The sequence below is a fragment of the Arachis ipaensis genome, chromosome B5, assembly GCF_059453495.1.
Source record: "Arachis ipaensis isolate K30076 ecotype BB chromosome B5, ASM5945349v1, whole genome shotgun sequence".
Taxonomy (NCBI): Eukaryota; Viridiplantae; Streptophyta; class Magnoliopsida; order Fabales; family Fabaceae; genus Arachis; species Arachis ipaensis.
The window spans coordinates 22,110,081-22,131,680 of NC_142440.1; the positions used below are offsets into that span (position 1 = coordinate 22,110,081).

The 21,600-nt window shown below is 33.0% G+C and overlaps 1 protein-coding gene across 1 annotated transcript; it reads left to right on the forward strand.

Annotated features, from left to right (window-relative positions):
* The first annotated feature begins 19,034 nt into the window (after positions 1-19,034).
* On the forward strand, positions 19,035-21,281 carry PUT5 (Amino acid permease family protein). The gene is made up of 3 exons (XM_016346899.3): positions 19,035-19,176; positions 19,315-20,312; positions 20,625-21,281. Exons 2-3 carry the CDS (start codon positions 19,336-19,338, stop codon positions 21,127-21,129), a joined length of 1,482 nt encoding a protein of 493 aa, XP_016202385.1. The 5' UTR covers positions 19,035-19,176; positions 19,315-19,335; the 3' UTR covers positions 21,130-21,281.
* Positions 21,282-21,600: the final 319 nt, after the last annotated feature.

Below are 21,600 nucleotides of genomic sequence, written 5' to 3' on the forward strand. Positions count from 1 at the left end.
AAGGTGGACAGTGACAAGTGACAACATATGAGTGACGATTCAAGATAAAGGAGAATTTGGGTAGAGTTGAATGCGGATAGGATAAGATATGACCAAAGTTTTAATTCGATCTGCACTAAAATCATCGGATTGATCTAATATCCGTAGTTTGGATCCAATTTGATCCGATCCGTACATTTGAGAATATATTCGCAAAACACAAAAATATTTTTAAAAGCTTATTTTTATTTTAAAAAATATCACTAAAATTCATTTTTTCTATTCTTTTAAATATGTTTACTCTTAAAATAATATTAAACATATTTTTCTTATATAATAAATTAAAATAATACAACATATATGATAATTATTAGTTGAAATAAAATATAAAAAAATTTATTTATTTATTTATTTCTTTATTTTTGTGGATACGCGGATATGCAGATACCAATACAAAATCCGCAATCTGATCCTATTCGTGTGCGGATCGGATCGGATCCGATAGCCTTGCGGATCGGATCCATATTCGCAATTTTTGGATCGGATTCGGATAAACATCGCAGATATGCGGATCGGATCCAATCCATGAACACCCCTAAATTTGGGTAATGTATCCTCATTTTTTCCCTTCTAAATAATCGTTCTTTCTTTGTCCTCTTTTTTCGCAAACTTTACAAACTAAAATAGGTTTGTCATCTAGGTTTTTTTGGCAATTAAATTCAATCAAATTAGTTCAAACTCAATAAAAATAAGTGAAAGCGTGAATACACATCTTAACTATCCTTACTAATATGAACGTTCGTATTCCGTGTTCTTCCTCCTCATTCTTCTTCTTTTTCGCATTCCTCCTTCTTCTTCGTGTTTTTTCTTTTTTCGCGTGTTTTCTTATCATCATCGTTCTTTTATTGCTGTTATTATTGCTGTATTTTTTTCTCTTTCTCCTCTTATTTTAGGTGATTTTGTAGCATTATGCATTTTTATTTATTTTTATTCTTATTAAAAGAGTAAAATAAAAGAATTATAAGAAGGTAAAACAAGAAAGAGAAGATGAATAAGAAAAGAAGATAATGATGATGATAAAGAAAAAGAAGAGGTAGAAGAATTGAGTTATGTAAAATTTATCAGGAAATAACACCAAAATTTTTTAACCATTAACCAGAAATTTCTCAATTTTAATATCAAATTTTTTTTACTATAACACAAGTTCTTGTTAAAAGAGTGAAACAAAAATTATGAGCAACAAATTGATGACTTTTCTAGATTTAAAATTTACATGCAAGTATTTTTGTAGTGGATTGAGTCTTGTTTATGTACTTGTTCTGAACTGATCAGTTTGTTTATGTATTATTATCATTAAGTAATTTTAGTATATTTTAGATTTAAATAAGGTGTACTTAGTCTGTACTTATTTTGAACTGAGTTTGTTTGTGAGTCATCATCATTAAGTATTTTCGGTATATTCTTGATTTAAATAAGGTGTACTTGGTCTTATTGACTAGGATTTGGTGTAATTAGTTCATGCAAGATAACTGTAGTATTTCTGGTGTCATTTAAGTCATATTGATGACTTTTCTGAATTTAAAATTTACATGTATGTAGTTTTGTGGATGATTGAATCTAATTTATGTGCTTGTTTTGAACTGAGTTTACTTGTGTGTCGGCATCATTAATTAATTTCGGTGAATTCAGAATTTAAATAAGGTACACTTGGTTTGTACTTGTTTTGAACTGAATTTATTTGTGCGTCGTCATCATTAAGTAATTTCAGTGTATTCTGAATTTAAATATGGTACACTTAGTCTCATTGACTTGGATTTGGTGTAATTAGTTCATGCAAGACAATTGTAGTGCTTCTGGTGTTATTTAGCACACAAATACTAAAAAACACAGAAAAGTTATTATACGTATAAAAAGAAGATGACAATGATGACAATAACGATAACAATGATGATGAAGATGGATGAGAAGGAGGAGGAAAATGAATGAGAAGAAGAAATTCAAATGAAAAAAGAAGGAGGGAGGAAGAGGAGGTGGTGGTAGTAGTGACGACGGCGACAACAATGAAAAAGAAAGATAAGAAAAAAAATAAGAAACGAAGAAGAAAAAGAAGTAGGAGTGTACGTAAAAAGAAAAAAAAGTGTACAAAGACATGGAATATAAAATACGTTAATAATTTGGTTAAATTTGATTAACTATTTTGCTTTGTTATAAAACTTTTCTCAATTTAAAATTGAGTGTAAAGAGGAGTTAGAAAGGTGGTTCACAGCAAAGAACACATAATATTTAACATTATCCAAAAAAACACTCACATAATTAAATTTGTATTTTTGTGAATGAGATGTTCTTCTAGTTAAGACCATATGAAAAAATTATTGTTATCAATTAAAAAAAAAAAAATACCCATATACTTAATTTATTCCTTTATTTTTCAAGCATTCTACCTAAATTCATATTTATTATTAGGAAAGTTAAAATTAAGAGTAACTTTAAAAAATTCTAAATAAAAGTTAATTAACAATAAAGAAAGAGAATAATAACATATTTCTGAATAGACTTACTGATTGGTACGACTATAATTTATAATTTATTTATAAATAGTGCATAAAAAAATGAGAGTAAAAGATATTATGAAACATAAAAGAAAAAAGAAAGAGTTCAAGTCACAAATAAAAAATAAGGGTTAAATACTGAAATCGTCCCTAAGGTCTGGGCTGAAAATCAAAATCGTCCCCGGCGTTTTTTTATTATTAAAATCATCCTCAACGTTATAAAACGTTATAAAATCGTCATTTTCCACTTCAATTTTATTCTTTTACCATATTACCCTTCATTATTAATAAAAATAATTAAAAATAATATTAAAAAAAATTAAAACAAAATCCCCCAAACTCCCACCCCTCAACCCTCCCCCACCGCCCTCCCCCCTCCCTCCCGCCTCCCCCCTCAGCCCACTCCCGCACCCCCACCCCTCAACCCTCCCCCTCCACCCTCCCTCACTCCCTCCTGCCTCCCCTCTCAGCCCACTCCCTTAACCCTCCCCCCTCAACCCACTCCCTCCCGCCTCCCCCCTCAGCCCACTCCCTCACCCCCACCCCTCAACCCTCCCCCTCCGCACTCCCTCACTCCCTCCCGCCTCCCCCCTCAGCCCACTCCTTCACCCCCACCCCTCAGCCCACTCCCTCCCCCCTTCGCCCTCAGCCCACTCCCTCACTCCCACCCCTCTCCCTCCCTCCCTCACTCCCCCCTTCGCCCTCCCTCCTCCCCCCTCAGCCCATTCCCTCACCCCCACCCCTCAACCCTCCCCCTCCGCCCTCCCTCACTCCCTCCCGCCTCCCCCTTCAGCCCACTCCCTCACCCCCCTCCATCACTCCCCCATTCGCCTTCCCCCCTCCCTCACTCCCTCCCGCCTCCCCCCTCAGCCCACTCGCTCACCCCCCCCCCCACCCCTCAACCCTCACCCCTCCCCCTTCCTGTAACATCCTTCACCCCACTCCCGTAAACCCCTCCCTCAGCAACAACAATAATCAAAACTCAGCAACAATTCAACAAACTCAGCAACAACAATAATCAAAACTCAGCAATAAGCAATAATCAAAACTCAGCAACAATTCACAAAAAATTCAGAAATTCTACAACAAAAATTCAGTTCACAGAAGAAAAAGAAGAAGAACAGTGGCGGATCACAGGCGGCAGGGCGGCGGTGCAGCGGTGCGGCGGTGGCGGTGGCAGCGAAGATCCGCGGCGAGGACCCTTCCCCTTCCCCCTCTTCTTCCCGAAACCCCCTCCCCCTCTTCTCCCTTCGCGTTCCCTTCCCCCCTTCCCCGAGGAGCAGAGCAGTGAAGATTGGCGGTGACATCGAAGAGCGGCGGCGCACAGCAATGAAGAGCGGCGGCGGTAATGAAGACCGGTGGCGGCGGCGAGGAGAGAAGAAGAAGAAAAAGAAGAAGGTGGTGGTGGTGCGGTGCGGCAGGGCGGCAAGACGGCGGCGACGGTGCGGTGGTGCGGCGGTTCCCTTCCCTCCCCCCTCCACCCCCGCCCCCTTTTGCTCGGCCCCCTTTCTTTCTCTCCCCACCCCCTTCTTTGATCTTTCCTTTCTTTTTTATTTATTTTATATTTATTTTATTTTATAATTTTTTAATGAGGGGTAGTTTGGTAATAAAAAAATAAAATTGGTAAAAAAGATGATTTTAAAGCGTTTTTGAACGTTGAGGATGATTTTAATAACGAAAAAAGGCCGGGAACGATTTTGATTTTCAGCCCAGACCTTAGGGACGATTTCAGTACTTAACCCAAAAAACCTATATTTAACAAGGTTTGGATATTTTGTGGGTGGAAGAGGATAAGGGCAAAATTGTCCAAAAAAATCTGTTTATGAATAAAAGGATGATTTTATAATGTTTTGTAACGTTGAGGATGATTTTAATAACAAAAAAAGGTCGGGGACGAATTTGATTTTCACCCTAGACCTTAAGGACGAAAACAGTACTTAACCCTAAAAAAAAACTACTATGGTTTAAGTAGCATTTTGAATATTCCATAAAAAGTTCATGGTTAAATTTTCATATTTAGTAAAAATAAATTTTTTAAAGTTTAATTTTGATTAATTATTCTTAAAATTAATAATTAACTAATTTATATAATTTACATACACTAACTTATAATTTAAATTAATTAGTATGGTTCTAAATATAAATTCTAAAATTTAAAATTTATTTGTTCTAACTATATCTAACAGATTATATTTAAAATAAACTTAAAAATTTTAAAATAATATTTAATTTAAATAGTTTCAAACAATATTTTTTTTATGAAAAATACTAGGAGATCATCATTTAGTCATCAATTCAATTTTTTTAGTCTAGTTCTTTTAGTCTAATAATCTAACATATTTTATTTCATACTTTTAAACATTGATGACTAACTGATGGTAAAAAATAATAAATTCTGATGGTCCTCTAATATTTTTTATTTTATTTTCAAATGACTATGAATTCACGGCTAAAATTTTTACGTATAGATAATTTTAGTGTGAAACATGAGAATATTTGATCATTTTAGTATTTTACAGGGATGTTTTTGTAAAAAAAATATTTTTTTTAATTATCAAAAGACAAAACATCATTGACATTTGTAAAAAAAAATTATTTCAATTATAAAAAATAAAATATTATTGATATTTTGTAAAAAAATATTATTTTAATTATAAAAAGATAAAATGTTACTAACATTTTGTAAAAATCCACAACAATGTATAACACATAGTGTAAACCCCGCAAAAATTAATAAATAATTAGTCAATAAATTAATTATTATTCACAGAAATTAGAAAAATTAATTTTTATAATTTAGAGGAGTAGAAATGTTAAAAATAAGAATTTTGACATTAATTTTAAAGATTTTAACCCAAAATCGGTTCAACGGACCGAGCCGATTAGACCGGGCCTAAACCGGCCCAAAGCCCAACCCATAAAATACCATATGAAGCCTCCCTTTCATTTTGATCGAGGAGATGCGTTGAATGAGAGGAGAAGAGCTTCGACGCCAAAACCCTCGTCTCAATTTTAATTTTACGTAACTTTCGATTCGGAGCTCTGATTGACGAGTTGTCAGCGGCCACGTGTTATCGTCTCGAAATTCTCTTTAATTCTATTGGAACAAAGTGGTAAGAAATTGGTATTTCTCTTCCAGTTCTCCCTCTCCCCAATTTCGTGATTTTAGGGTTTGGATATTGAGGAATTGAATGATTTTGATGGTTTAGGTGAACTCTAACAGCGGATAATCACTGGATTTTGTCCAATAGATCCATGGATACGGTAAGAAACTGTTAAACCCTTGTGAATCATTGACTTAGTGAACTTTATGATGATATAGTGATATTGTGTGAAATAGATTGTGTTCTGGTTGATTTGGAGTTTAATTGGGTGGTTTGGAATGAAATCCGAGTAATTAAGTTTGAGGAAATGACGTTTGGAGGCTTAGAGCTTGTGAAAGGAGAGGTTTTTGAGGTGTTCCGAGTTTAGAGGGGAATCGGCAAAGGTATGGTTTTGGTTTCTCGTAGTTAATGTTTAATGTCACGTGAAAACTTAGGCTAGAAGACCTTAAGATAGGAATTAACTGAATGAATATTGATGGATTGTGAAAATGGTATATGATGCGTGATTTTATTTTTTGAACGGTTTGTTATTAAAGTTGGTTAATTTTTTTTAGAAAAGATTTAATATTGGAATTAGTTTAGTTTTGAAATAATTTGATACTGGAAATTATTTGAATGACTCAGAGGTGTTTAGTTTGGTAGTTGGGACCCTTGAAAGGTGGCAAAAGTCTGAGTTTTAGAGGCGCTGCCGAAGTTTTTATGGAAATTGGAGATTTTGTTTGAAGTGGTTATTTAGAAATATTTGGGTTTAAGAATTTTATGATTTGATTTTGAGTTATTAAGAAAACAATTACATTTTGAGTTTCATTTATTTAGAAGAGTATGAATTAAGTTGAGTATGAATTCTTGATGAATGATGATGATATTGAGACTATTTGTTGACCCTTTGTCGCAAGATGTGACCAGGCACTTTAACTCTCTGGGTTCCCCATGGGCATGCATATATACATATATATATATATATATATATATATATATATATATATATATATATATATATATATATATATATATATGTATATGGATATTGAATATTATATTTGAACTTGGAGTTTGACTCCATGGAATATTATATTATTGAGCTTGGAATTTGACTTCATGGATATTATTTTTGAGCTTGGGGATGCGCGCACAGAGGGACTGTCCAATGGTTAACTACCAGGACATGTCGGGTTGGCTGTACAACTGACAGATGAGACTCATCAGCCATAGGACAGACATACATCATGTGCATTTGTATGTTTTGCTTGGGTGTGGATTATTTTGGTTTGCTTAATTGCTTAATTCTGCTTATCTGCTACTTGTTCTACTTGCTCTAATTGTATCTCTATCTGTGTTTTCTTTGTTTGATTTGTATGTGTATGCCTATGAGAACCCTCTCTTGGCGGAGGGGTGAATGAGAGTTGTTCCACCGGTGATTTGGAGGGTTGAAGGAGACAGAAAGTGAAGTGTTAAGTTAAAGTTAGATTTAGAACTCGAATACTTTAGATAACTTACCTAATTTCTGGTTTAGTTGGGTCTTTAAGCTGAAATCTGAGTGTCGGAGTTCTAAGAATGCTTCTGGCTTTCCCGGGGCCTTTTATATTAACTATGTAGGCACCTTTACCATACTGGGAACCTCTAGTTCTCATTCCATATATATTTTGTTATTTTTCAGATGCAGGTCGAGATGCACCTCGTTGAGCGTCTGGAGACCCTCCTTACAAGAAAAGAACTATCTTTTGGATTGTTATACTTTGTTTTAGACTATGTATATATGTTTATAGAATCTCCGCATGTATATTTTGTGTTTTGTTCCTCTTAGAGGTTGACTTGGAGATACAGGTGTTTATTTTGTAGTTTGAGTTTTATTTCGGGTTATATATATATATATACTCTGGCCGGCCTTAGTTTCGCAGGTCGAGTCTGGAGCTTGATATCTGTGTTTTGGAACTCTGATATGTATATATGTTTTCAGCTTTCTTTTGATCTTACCTATCCGTTTTACGAATATCCATGCGAGTGTGATACAATTTTCTGTTTATCGTTTTTGTTTAGCTAACTCTTCAAGGCTTCTAGATATGATTTCTTTCAACTATATTTATGTAAGTTTCTTTTCTTTTAGATGCCGTAATACCTTGCCACCTCTACTTTATGACTTAAGTGTAAGACTCTGTGTGGTAGGTGTTACACATAGTTTAAGTCATCTTTAAAGAATGTATCACTCATAATCCAATATATAAAAAAAAAATTGAATTCACATGTTATTATACAATTTGAAAGAACTAATATATATTAAACAAAACTTATCGAAACAAGGGTCATGACACTTTTTAATTTTAAAACGGGGTTTAGAATAGTGTAGGTCGATGTTATTGGAGAGTTGGATACTTTACGCCATTGTGGTGTCAAGGTAACAGTAATCAGACCGTCCAATTTTTGTGATGCCATCCACGTGTCGACATGCAAGCTCCTCCTCCTCTGTTAACTCCAGCGCTAGCTCTCTCTCACACATCACTCTCTTCGAACTCACTCTCTCTTAAGTCTCTCTTTGCTCTAGAAACTCCAACCTTTATTTTTTTTCTATTCTATTCTTCATCGACCTCCTTCAATCTTCCATAAAAACATAACAATGTTAAGAAAATAAAACACTAAAGATGTAAATCGTCCTAAAACTTCATATTATTAATTATCTCAGCTATTTTGATTATGTAAGTTATTATTTTAAATTTTTAAATTTAACAAAAATATTAATAATAATGTTAGGGATTAATAATATTGTTAATGTTGATTAAATAATAGTTGCTGTGGTAGTTAAAAATGTATTGTTGAATTTAGTCAGTGAATATTTTATTTAGTAATGATGTTAATATTACTGTGTTAGGTTATTAGAAAAAATATTTTTAGGGTATTATTTAGTAATAATTATTAGAATTATATTTAAATTTTATTAATTATTATTAGAAGTGAAATTATTATTGTGGAGTTTCTATAAAATAGATTTAATATATATTATATTTTTTGAATTTTAATAATTAATTGATTATTGTTAGATATTTAATTAATATATTTATTGTAGTTAAGTTTTTAAATTTTTTAATAGTGTTAGTTAAATAATTTGTAGGTTAACCGTACGTATGCATGCTAGTTAATTAATTAATTAATTAACACTAAATTTAGTATTATTTTAATAAATAGTTATTATTAGTAGTAGTAAATTATTAATTATTATTAGTAAATTATTAATTATTACTTAATAAATTATTTGATAAAATTTTTAACATTAATAATAATATCAGAGTTTTTCTAAGAAACGGTTCAAAATTTTTAATATGTTATTAGTTAGTTATTTTAAGTCGTTAATTATTATTATAATAATATAAATTGTATTAGCCTTGTGTTATTATGTATTGTTAATGTATGTATTATTAGAATAGAATAGAATACAATATTAGTATTATTAAAATTATAATTAATTATAATTTTTAAAAATTATTTGGGTAAGTAACGGTAGTTTGTTGAACATAACTAAATTATGTTTTTATTGTTATAAATTGTCATTAAATAATTAGTTAGGGTTTATGAATAATTTTGTTTGATGTAACATTTGGCTATATTTTTGTAGAGTTTACAGGTGTTGACGTATAACCACCTAGTACTGTCGGATCTATACAATCCTATTGTGGATGAGTATTTATGGCAGACTGATTTTTATCACGTTTTTCAAATTGGAATTATTCAATGTCAATCGACAATGGTAAATACTCTAATCGAGAGGTGGTATCCTGACATACATATATTTCACCTTCCAGTTGGTGAGTGTGTTGTGACATTGGAAGATGTGGTTATTATTCTTGATCTTCTAACAAATGGTCTTCCAGTGACAGGAGTGACTATGAGTAGTCACGATATCTTAAAGGCTGAGTGTTTGCAACAGTTTGGAGTTGCACTTAAAAAGACAGATTGTAGAGGAAGTTTCATAAAGTTGACGTGGCTTTGGAATCTAAAAGATCATTTAGATTTGATTGACGAAAACAGCATTCAGAGGTACCTGAAATGCTACATCATATTATTATTTGGTACAATTTTGTTTGGAGGCAAGTTTGGGGCAGTTGTGCAATGAAATTTCTACCTTTGCTTCGCGACTTCGCCAGTATTAGAGAATTTAGTTGGGGATCGGCATGTCTAGTACACTTGTATAGAACACTATGTAGAGCATCTCGTTTCGACCGCAAGAAAATTGGTGGTTCACTAACACTTCTGCTAACTTGGGCTTGGATCTATCTACCATTTCTTGCGCCGATTTCTAATCACCCCCAAGCTTTTTCGCTTGCAAACATGTAAAATTATCGAGTAACAATATAATAAACAATTCAACCTGCAATATAATCAATAATAAACAAGCACAACAATAGATTGAACTAACATTGAAGAGGATAAAAATTAAAAAAGTCTTAACATACCTGAACTACCAGTGAAGGGAGGAGAAGAGCAGCAGCAATCCAGATTCCAGAAATAGAGAGGTAGAGCCAGAGAACCAGAGACAAAGAGGCAGAGCCAGAGAGTCTCGCCAATCACAATCACAAATTGACGCTCACACAGTCCAGCCACCACCAGTCTAATTCCACAACAACGGCAGCAAACCTTACGGCGAGGCTCTGACACACCAAATTGGGAATTTTGGTCGTGTGAAATTCAAACTTCAGAGGGATAGAGAGATAGAGTCAGAGAGAGTCAAATATTGAAAGACTTGAGAAAGGTGAAATTTTGAAATTTTGGCCATGGAGATAAACTGTAAAGTGAGGAAGGTAAAGAGATTAGGGAATTTACTGCTAGTATGCTAGGGCTCCTCCATCTTCCATGGTCTTCTATTCAGATTGGGCCATTGGGTTGGACTGGGCTGCAATCAGGATCAAGAAAAGAGCCTCTTCAATCTTGAACGTAACATTGGGGCAGAAACGCAATTCCGGCGGCTCTGCGATTTTGCGCGGCGATTTAACACGATGAAGCTTGGTTCTAGACGAGAAGCAAAATCGAGACAGAGAGAGGATGCAGAAACGTGAAATCATGCATTTCCACGAGTTGAAACAAGATTTTGACTACCTTATATATAAGGATAAATATATATCAGTTACTAATATAAATGACATTAGTAACATAATGATAAAAAATATACGATGAAGCGTTAGCAAATCTAAGTTCATCGAAGAGTATCGATATATACTCATACCGGCAGATTTTGAACTTAATAATAATATTAACTAAATTTTATTTTAATTAAAGCAGGTAATAATAATAATAATAATAATAATAATAATAATAATAATAATAATAATAATAATAATAATAATAATAATAATAATAATAATAATAATAATAATAATTTTATCCTTTCTCGAAATATCTTGTTATAATAAAAAATTATACATAAATCATAATTAATTTAAACTTTAACAATTATAAAATCAATTTAATTATTCTTAGTAAATTAGTTTCTAAAAATAAGGAGCTCTAATTAATAAAATAAACTATAACTTATTTATATTTAGATTTTTTCACCTTACAAAAATTTTCATCCTCAAAAATTGATACAAGATGGAAGAAATTTAAACTAATTTTATTTTTGAAAATATCAAGGATAAAGACAAAAGGTTTTGGCATATATAGTCTTTAAATACCAAGAACTCATATGATTTGAATATAAGAGAAAAGTGTGATGTGAAGTAGAAGTTACAAGATGATTCGAGAATCGCTTTGTTGTGCTAGAGTTAGTTCAAGATCATATCATAGAGTACAAGGTTCATGAAAAGAAGTAAAAATAACAACAAAGAGAGATAGTCCAAAAGATTCAAGCAGATATTTACAAATAAGGTCAAGCAAGGATACATGCGAACAAAGGATTAATATTGGAAAATAAGCAAATCACTTTTCAGGAAAGAAATCCGAACAAAGGACTTCAATACAATTATAAAAGAAAGGACGGTGTACCAAGTCACAGGATACAAACAGGTATTGCGATTCAAAAACGAGTTAATCGTGAAAAATCACTTCTAATGTTCTCAAAACCCGTTATTTGCATCACCTATTAATTCTATTTCGTCTATAACAATCCATTAGTGTTTTCGTATACACAAATCATCGGTATTAAGTTGGCCTGACCTAATACCATGAGAGATGTAATGGTCGACCAACAACATTAGTCACTAGACATTCATGCATGTGAAACTCACACTCTTGTCATTAGGACAAGTCCTACTGCATGATAGACACTTAGAGTATGCAATGAAGCATAGTCAGTCTATTCCTAAGGCTCTAACAAGAATGAACTGCTCTGATACCATAATATAACACCCTTACTATCAAAATTTCATGCTTTCAGCTGCGTCACTCTGATAGTAAGAAGTATTACAACAAATTCATATACTTAATAATAAAATAGGAGCCTTTGACTCGAAACCGTATCGCTATTTTCTTTAAAAAAATAAAAATATTTTTCTTGAAAATAAACAAGCATATACATATATACAAAACTTTTTACTTAAGCAACTTATAAATATTATATACATACATATCATTACAGTCACGAATCTTATCCCTCTTACAAGAATATAATAATAATGGTGAGAAAAATTTATAACATATGTATGCAACACAAAAAATAGCATATTTAAGAACTTAACAAAAACTCCGTAAGTTTCCTCGTCTGTCCTAAAAAGAAAAGTCTGTAGGGGGTGAGAACATCGTCCTCGTTGGTTCTCAGTAGAGGGTTTAAGAATTATTATAAGAAGATATTTTAAATAAAACTATTTTCAGTTGCAGTAATCGTCAGTATATTATCCAAATCTAAAACTATTTTTTTTTTAAATTTCACACAAAATAACATTCCATACATTTCACCGCTTACTAAGAAACCATTTTAATCAAAACTTACCACTGACCCAACCAATCACGGCCTCTGGCCCAAATCAGATCAACTCGACCTTCGGCCCAAATAAAAAAATCACTATCAAAACTCAAACCCAAAACAGAATTAATCACAGGCACAAACAATGCAAGACAAACACAATTAGGGAGCAATTACAACTAGTACAACAAATAACAATTAGATAGAAATTATCAGATAGACAAACCAAAACACTTAAGCACACCCAGACATAGAAAACAAATGCAGTATGATGCATGCTTGTCCTACTGGCCGTGAGCTCACGTATCGGTTAAATTACCAGAACCCAACACATTCGGTAGTTAATCCGGATATTGTTTCTAGGTTGTACATCCCCAGAAGAACACAAACGAAGGAGAATGCCTTTTCACCTTCTCCCGGAGAAATTACAAAGGAGAGTGCATTTTCACATCGAAGGAGTGTGCCTTTCCACCTTACAACCAGAGAAAGATGTGGGAGAAAATAATACGAAGGGGAATGTATTTTCACCTTCTCCACATCTATACCACGACAAGAGAGGGAATTCTTCATCCCCAACTTGCCAAATCCATGAGCAGGATAACCACCATCCTCACAACATCCATCATAATCTCATTCCATTCACATTCACCATCAAACATGATCAAATCGGAATCAAAACCAAATCATGTAAACCAAAATCAAATCAGTTAAACCAAAACTAATTTCAGTTTCATTCTTACTTAAAACATTCCCAAAAGGCTCGAAAATCATTCCGTTTTTCTAAATCAAATTCAAATATTTCATCTTTTCTAAAACGCCTCAAAACCTTTCTTCAAAGACTCGAAAACTCCTCCATTCTTAAATACACATTTACATCACTTTATTTTTTGCTTAAGACGCTTCAAAACATATATCCTTTTCAAAGTTAACCAAACCAAAACAAGTTAAATCTCCGATTCACCTCCAATACTTTAGTTTTCTCTAAAATTACTCAAAACATAAATTTTAAACCAAATTAAATAAACTCATTTCATTTCGCCGATCAATTTCAATGGTTCAAATTCATTTAAATGCTTATAAAAATTACGACAGCCTCTCCTCTAAAACTCGAACTTTGCCCCTCTTTAGGGTCCCATCCAAATATTTCTCAAATCCTTTTCAACTGATTTCAAACAAATCATTTCCCAAATAAATACAAAATTTAGATTCCCAACTATCAATTCATTTTCAATGTCAATCCATTTCAAAATCCAACCAATTTTAATATGCAATGCCAAATCAAGAAATCAACATACAAAATGTCAACACCCAATCAATTCTAGTAAATTAAGAGACCAATTTAACAATCACCAATTCAACAAAACTAATCAATTAAACAGGATATACAATCTTCTCTAATCAAAATATCGATCAAGCAAGCAACTCCATTAATCCAGAATAGCTCAATTTCATCCATAAGACTTACGAACATATAAAATTATATTTCTCAAGGCAATATCGACTTGTAACAATTCTTAAAAGTAAAATAAGTTTAAGAAAAGCGTCCCTACCTCAAATAGGCGAACCCATAAAACCAAACGCGTATAAAAACCTTATCTCTCTTGTCTAGCAACAGCAGCAGCTCGACAGCGACGCTCCTCACGCTACAAGAAAAGAGAGCTATTTTAACATGATTTTTTTTAACAACCATAGTTAAGTGTAAAAATTAATATATATTTTTGACAAATATCACAAATGTCAAATTTTCTATGTTTTTTTTTATTTATAATTTGATTGTAGAAAATTATTCCTCAATTTTGACACTCATTTGTTTTCAACATACTCCATTATTCTTTTTTTTTGTTGAGCTCCGTCAATTTTGGCATTACAGTGCTTTCAGTTTGGGATCATACTACTCATTCTTTATCTTCAAATTCTTAGTTTATTCTTTAATTTCAAGATCTCATCTCATTCGTTGTTAAAAACTTTTTGTTGAGAATTTTTTATGGTCAATAAGTGTCAAAATAAATAGTATTTTTGACGGTTAATAAGTATCACAAAAAATATATTCTCAAATTTTTCTAACAAATTATTTTTGATGGCCAATATTTATCAAAATAAGATTTAAATTTTTTTACAATTATTTATATGTTAAAAATACTATTTTTGACAAAACTTTTATTAACATATTTTCATAGTTAAAATAATGTCAAAATTTATTTTTTTGACGAATTTTTAATTTTTTTTACACATAATAATCTTTAAAAATAGTCTATATTGTTGTAGTGACGGCTGCAGCTATGGAAGGTTCAGCTGCTCTTTCTGGCGACTTCTTCCAAACAAAAATGACGTCAACGTGAAGAAGAGAAAGATATGAACATTTTAATTGGATTAAATTTTTTATTGGAGTTACAAATCACAGTAAATCGAACGCTGAAAATCAAGGTTCCATGGTTTCCATTCTCTTCTCTCTCAAGGTGTTTCTCTCTTTCTTTTTTCTTGTTTTGGGTTTGGTCACATTGAATGTAAATGATATAAGAGAATGATGGTGATTAGTTGATAATTATATAAATGAATGAATGTTAGGTGTCAAGGTTATATATACATATAAGCCACGTTTTCTTTCTTTTTCTTTTGTTTCATTAATGGCTTCGGCCAAAATGAATGGAACTAAGAAAATGCTGATGATTAATGGTGATTTAATGGCTAGGTGTCATGGTTCATTAAATGGAAGGGTTGGGTGTCAAAGTTCTGGAACTGTTGAGATAGCGATTCCAATTATAAATATCTTAAACGAATAATTATGAAAGTTGGATATATTAAAATACAAGTAATAATATATATAAAGATGAATTTGAATCCTCTAAATTTTAGATTTTACTTTAGAAGGTAAAGTGTAATTGATGCGTGAGCGTCTTTCCTATCTTTTTCTAGTGAATTTACATTTAATTTGTTGAGTTTAATCAAGAATTAATTATCTTTTAGCCACTATGGATGTTACTTTGAGTCATGTGAAATTCTGTTTATTTTAGGTAGCATTTGACTGGATTTGATGGAGTTTCCGCAGAAAAAAAGAAGAAGGCGAATGATGCTGTCAACCTTGACCTCTCTGCACTCAAACCTAAATATCTCGAGCTACAAACGTCCAATGAACGTGATTTTAATGGCGTTGGAAAGCTAACTTTTAGAACTTTCTAACGACGTATAATAATCCATACTTCTTCTCCACCAAGCCAGCAAAAGTGGCGCCTAACTTGAGATTTCTCAAGTTAGGCACCAAGACAAGCCATCCACATCAATCCAATGCAGCCAAACTTGCGCCTAACTTGAGATTTCTCAAGTTAGGCACAAGGATGAAAGAAGAGTGCCCAAGTAGCTCTGCCTAGGCTGCACCTAACTTGAGATTTCTCAAGTTAGGCGCAATGCTCAACAACAACACGCAAGAGAAGTTACTCCTTTTAAGTTAGGCGCATGATATACTCAAGTAAGGCGCAATGCTCAAGCAATGCACACCAACACACACCGGTGACTCCAAGTAACGCGCAGCTCCGTGCCAAGTTAGGCGTGCCTTCCTACGAAGCAAGTGGTCTCCATTCATCAATTGAAGATGCACGAAGATTTTATTTTAATTCTGATTTAAACTTTAATTTTTATTTTAAAATAGGAAAAGATATTATTTAGTTTTAAAAATTATAATTTAAATTAATTAGGATTCGGTATAAAAGAGAAAAGAAACTTCTCTTCTGGATTATTCCACCTCATTCCAATTTACAGTTTAAGAGAATCCTAGTTTCCACTCTGAACCATGAGCAACTAAACCTCCACTGTTAAGGTTAGGAGTTCTGTCTATTATATGGATTGATTCTATTATTTTTCTATTTTAATTCATGTATTGATTCATATAATTCAAGAATTGTTTTCGTTCTTTATTTTATGAAATTGGGTGGAACGTAAGTATGACCCTCTTTCTAATTGAGTTCTTGTATAACTTGGAAAAGCTCTTTACTTGAACAACAGCTTGAAAATATATTCTCATAAATTTCTAATTATCTGCATTTAACGGGATACGTGACATATAATCCTCTTATATTTGGGTAATTAGGATTTCTTTGGCATATAACTAGAATTGAACTTCACCCTCTAATTGAAATTAATTGACCAAAGAATTGGCAGTTTTTGAGAGTTAGAGGAGACTAAAAAGGTCTAAGGAATTAGGGTTTAGTCAAATATGGTTTGCCATGAATTAAATCTTGCATGATTAAAATAGTTAGTAAGAAAAGTCAATCAGGAAAATAGATAACTCTAAAGCCTTAATTGTTTCTCCATATATTATTTTCAACTTATTTACTGCCTACCTTCTGATATTCTGAATCTACTGTTTAATGCTTTTGAACTCCCAAACACGATTTTCTATTTGTCTGACTAAGCCAATCACTCAATCATTGTTGCTTGATTCATCAATCCTCGTGGGATCGACCCTCACTCATCCGAGGTATTACTTGGTACGACCTGGTGCACTTGCCGGTTAGTTTGTAGTTATAAATTCTACATCAGTAATCTTTACCATTTATTTTATAAGTGAGACCAAGAAAAATATGAGAGAGAAAATATTTAAAGGTGAAAGATCACACCGTGCCCTCTAAAATGAAAATTCAAAATTTAGAGGATTCAAATTCTATAAGGATAAATATATATGAGTTACTAATATAAATGACATTAGTAATATAATGATAAAAGATATACGATGAAACATTAACAAAACTAAGTTCACCGAAGAGTACCGATATTTACTCATACCGGCAGATTTTGAACTTAATAATAATGTTAACTAAATTTTATTTTAATCAAAGCGGGTAAAAATATTAATATTATTAATAATAATAATTTATCTTTTCTCGAAATATCTCGTTATAATAAAAAATTATTTGCAAATCATAATTAATTTAAACTTTATCAATCATAAAATTAATTTAATTATTCTTAATAAATTAATTTTTAAAAATAAGGAACTCTAATTAATAAAATAAATTATAACCTATTTATATTTATTTTTTTCAAAACTACAGGTCGTTTGAGAGAGAGAGAGAGAGAGAGAGAGAGAGAGAGAGAGAGAGAGAGAGAGAGAGAGAGAGAGAGAGAGAGAGAGAGAGCTTTCTGTAGAAGAGTTTGATAAGAAAAGAGAACAACAAACATAAGGGTATTTTTGTTCGAAGGACGATTTTGAAACTAAGTTCAATGTTAGGGACGATTTTAAATGTAAAAAAACTTTAGAGATAATTAATTATATAAACTAAAATTGTACTTAACCCAAATATTTAATAAATAAACATTAAATAAGTAAAATTTAAATCCACCTATCTATTATAAATTATAAATAAATATTTATAAATTTATATCAAAATTATACACTATAAATAAATATTTATAATATTAATATTAATATAAATATTTTCTCTTATATATTTTAACTCACATTGAAAATATTCAAACTCATAGTAAAATTTTAAAGCAAAAGAGGAGAGTATGATAGGAGGGAGAGTTTTGAAGAGGTGAGCAACAATGAAATGAAGAAAAAGAGAGAATTCTACCAACTGGAGTAGGGGTATATATATAAGGATACAAATCAGATGGTTTGATTTGTATTTAAACGTTTAAAAGTTTTTTGCTCATACAAATCGGACGGTCTGATTTAGTACGGCTCGAAATAAAAAAAATTAAAAACACTCAAATCAGACCTATCGATTACAGTATCTCAAAAATTTCAAATTTCTTCCTTCTATACAAATCGGATCGTCCAATTTGTATCAAAACTTCAACAACAAAGAAATCGAACGCTCGATTTCTAACTTATCAATTTACAAATAGTAGCTGCTATCTCAATGTATAACGCACCCTATATTCATATCGAAGCATAACACATACATAACATTCATATAAAAAAATGAGCCGAGTTATGACTTAATCAGAGTTACTGTCCTTTACGTAACAGCATCATTAATTAGCCTTATGAATAACGCCTCTCTTGCAATGACCAGTATCAAGTGTCGACAAAAATACTTGTTGGTCAACGAAAAGCTACCTTTAGCCACCACAGGTCACACCACTAGAAATTTCCTCTAAATATGGAAATAAATCCTCTCAATTTTTTTTCAATTTAGAGAGTAAAGCGTAATTTCTAGCATTTTAATATTTTTGCTTTTATATTTTTTTTATCCTACCACAAAATATACATTAAAAGATTATACTTTATCTTCTCAAATGAAATAAAAAATTATTTTTTCAATATATTGTGTCATTTATTAGGAAGTTAATTTTTAATGGTAAAAATTGAAACCTAACAAAGTAACACGAGAGAATACTTCATAAGATGTCTATTTGACGATGTAAACCAATCAATCAAGGAAGACTTATAAACTTAGGTTTATTATATTTATTATTTAATTACTTTTATTCTAGAAAAGGATCGGTGTAGAAAAAGAGATGGCATGGCATAGTGGCATAATAATTTTATTTTTTGCAAGGACATGTGCGCTCTGAACACGTTTATTTAAAGAACAATGGTAGAACAAGTTCCAAAACAAGAACTTGACAGCATCTTACTGAAGCAGCAAAGATGCAGGACAAGTCAACTTGTTCCACCTAGTCCGCTACTCTCTCATCTCAACATAGGATCGAAAGGAAGGTACTTCCATCTGCTCTTCCGGTTTATGTTATTGATTTGATATTGAAATGATTTTAATCTAATCTGCACTTGAGGCATATGTAATGTATGCAATATATGTATGTTTAATTTGGCTGTGGCTGGGGGTGTCTATCTCAGTCTTACGAAGTTGTAAACTTGATGAGTGAACAAGAAGAAGAAGAGGGAATGGGTAGTTATGCGAAGAACAAATCGAATCCAAAGCTAACACTGTTGCCTCTGATAGCTCTGATATTCTACGAAGTGTCTGGGGGTCCTTTTGGAGTGGAAGATTCTGTCAGGGCAGGAGCAGGCCCTCTCTTGTCCTTGCTTGGTTTCTTCATTTTCCCACTTATCTGGAGCATTCCGGAAGCCCTCCTGACCGCTGAACTCGCCACCAGCTTCCCTGAAAATGGTGGATATGTTATCTGGATATCATCTGCTTTTAGCCCTTTCTGGGGTTTCCAGGAAGGATTCTGGAAATGGCTCAGTGGAGTCATGGACAATGCCCTTTACCCGGTTTTGTTCCTCGATTACTTGAAACATTCCTTGCCCATCTTTCACCAAATGATTGCTCGAGTCCCTGCTCTTCTAGGGATCACTCTCTCACTAACTTACTTGAATTATCGGGGACTTCACATTGTTGGCTTTTCCGCTGTCGTGCTCGCCGCCTTCTCTCTTTTACCGTTCCTCATAATGGGAATTCTCTCCATTCCCAAAATTAGGCCTAGCCGGTGGCTTCTTGTGGATTTTAACAAGGTGGACTGGCGAGGTTACTTCAATAGTATGTTATGGAATTTAAATTATTGGGATAAGGCAAGTACTCTTGCAGGGGAGGTTGAAGATCCCAGTAAAACGTTCCCAAAAGCTCTTCTTGGCGGACTTGTTTTGGTCATGTCTTCCTATTTGATCCCACTACTAGCCGCAACAGGTGCTTTGGGATCCTCCCCTAGTGAGTGGACAGATGGTTATTTTGCAGAAGTAGGGATGTTAATTGGTGGCTTTTGGTTGAAACTCTGGATTCAAGCGGCTGCTGCCGTGTCTAACCTAGGCTTGTTCGAAGCAGAAATGTGTAGTGATTCTTTTCAACTGCTTGGGATGAGCAAACTCGGAATGCTTCCATCTGTATTTGCTGTAAGGTCAGAGTTATTTCTTCTCTTACCTTCTTTTCTTTTCCTCTTTTCTTTGTCAATGGAAAAACTTAGATGGCATACAGTAGAGACATCTTAAATTCTTAACTTCTATAGCTTCACTCTGTCCTAATTAAACGTGTTTGTGGTATCTTCCCTTTAATTAGCTCATACATAAAAGGCATTTTTGGTAGAAATGTTATTTGTAGACATAGCTGTGACCTGTGAGCACAATGTGAACATTTTCTGTAGATATATTAATTGCGTGAGTGGGAAGTTTCAACGGTTTAATAATTTTATGTGGCGCTATATATCTTGTAGGTCTAGGTATGGAACGCCCACTGTTAGCATTTTGTTATCTGCCACTGGAGTTATCTTCTTGTCATGGATGAGCTTTCAGGAAATCATGGAGTTTCTCAATTTCTTATATGCTGTAGGAATGCTTCTCGAGGTTGCAGCTTTTATAACTTTGAGAGTGAAGAGGCCAGATCTTCATAGACCTTACAGAGTTCCACTGCAAACATTTTGGGTGGGAATGATTTGTGTGCCTCCTTCCTTTTTGCTTATTCTTGTGATGTGCTTGGCTTCTTGGAGAACGTCCGTGGTGAGTGGGGCGGTGATTCTGGTGGGGTTTGTATTGTACCCTGCCTTGCTTCATGCCAAGAGTAAGAATTGGATGCTGTTTGAGGCAGAACTTCCTCCTTCATCTTCCAATGGTTGGCAGCAGCAACTTTCAGAAAACAAGGAGGTTGAGCTTGTGGAAGAAGAACAGTCCTTAATGCAAGATAATTCTAAACCAGACCAACAGGATCTTGATTTGACATGACAATCTTCAGGTTCACAATTTAGATAAGCAGCCTAAACATTATGCACTACTGAGGTAGCAGCAAGAAAGGGATGAGATTTTGTGTTATGTTTTATTCGGTCCAACTCTCCTAATGAATTTTGACAAGGACTTTAATGGAAAAAAAAAAAAAAGAGAACATTAAACTTAGAGTAAAGTATCATTTTTGTCTCCAACGTTTGGGGTAAATCCTGTTTGTGTCCCTAACGTTTAAATCGTCCTATTTGTATCCCTAACGTTTGTAAAAATGATTCAATGTTATCCTTCCATCAATTACACATCATAAACGCTTTAGTTTGAGTTTTAAAAATCTCTTCTTGAAGTTAAAATGTAAATGTCTGGGATAAAATCGATGATCCACTCCAAAAAATAGCTCATCAAAAGTTGAAACTAATTCCTACAACATTTACATAATTCACTTTTTTAGGGACATAATTGAATCTAAACACAAAT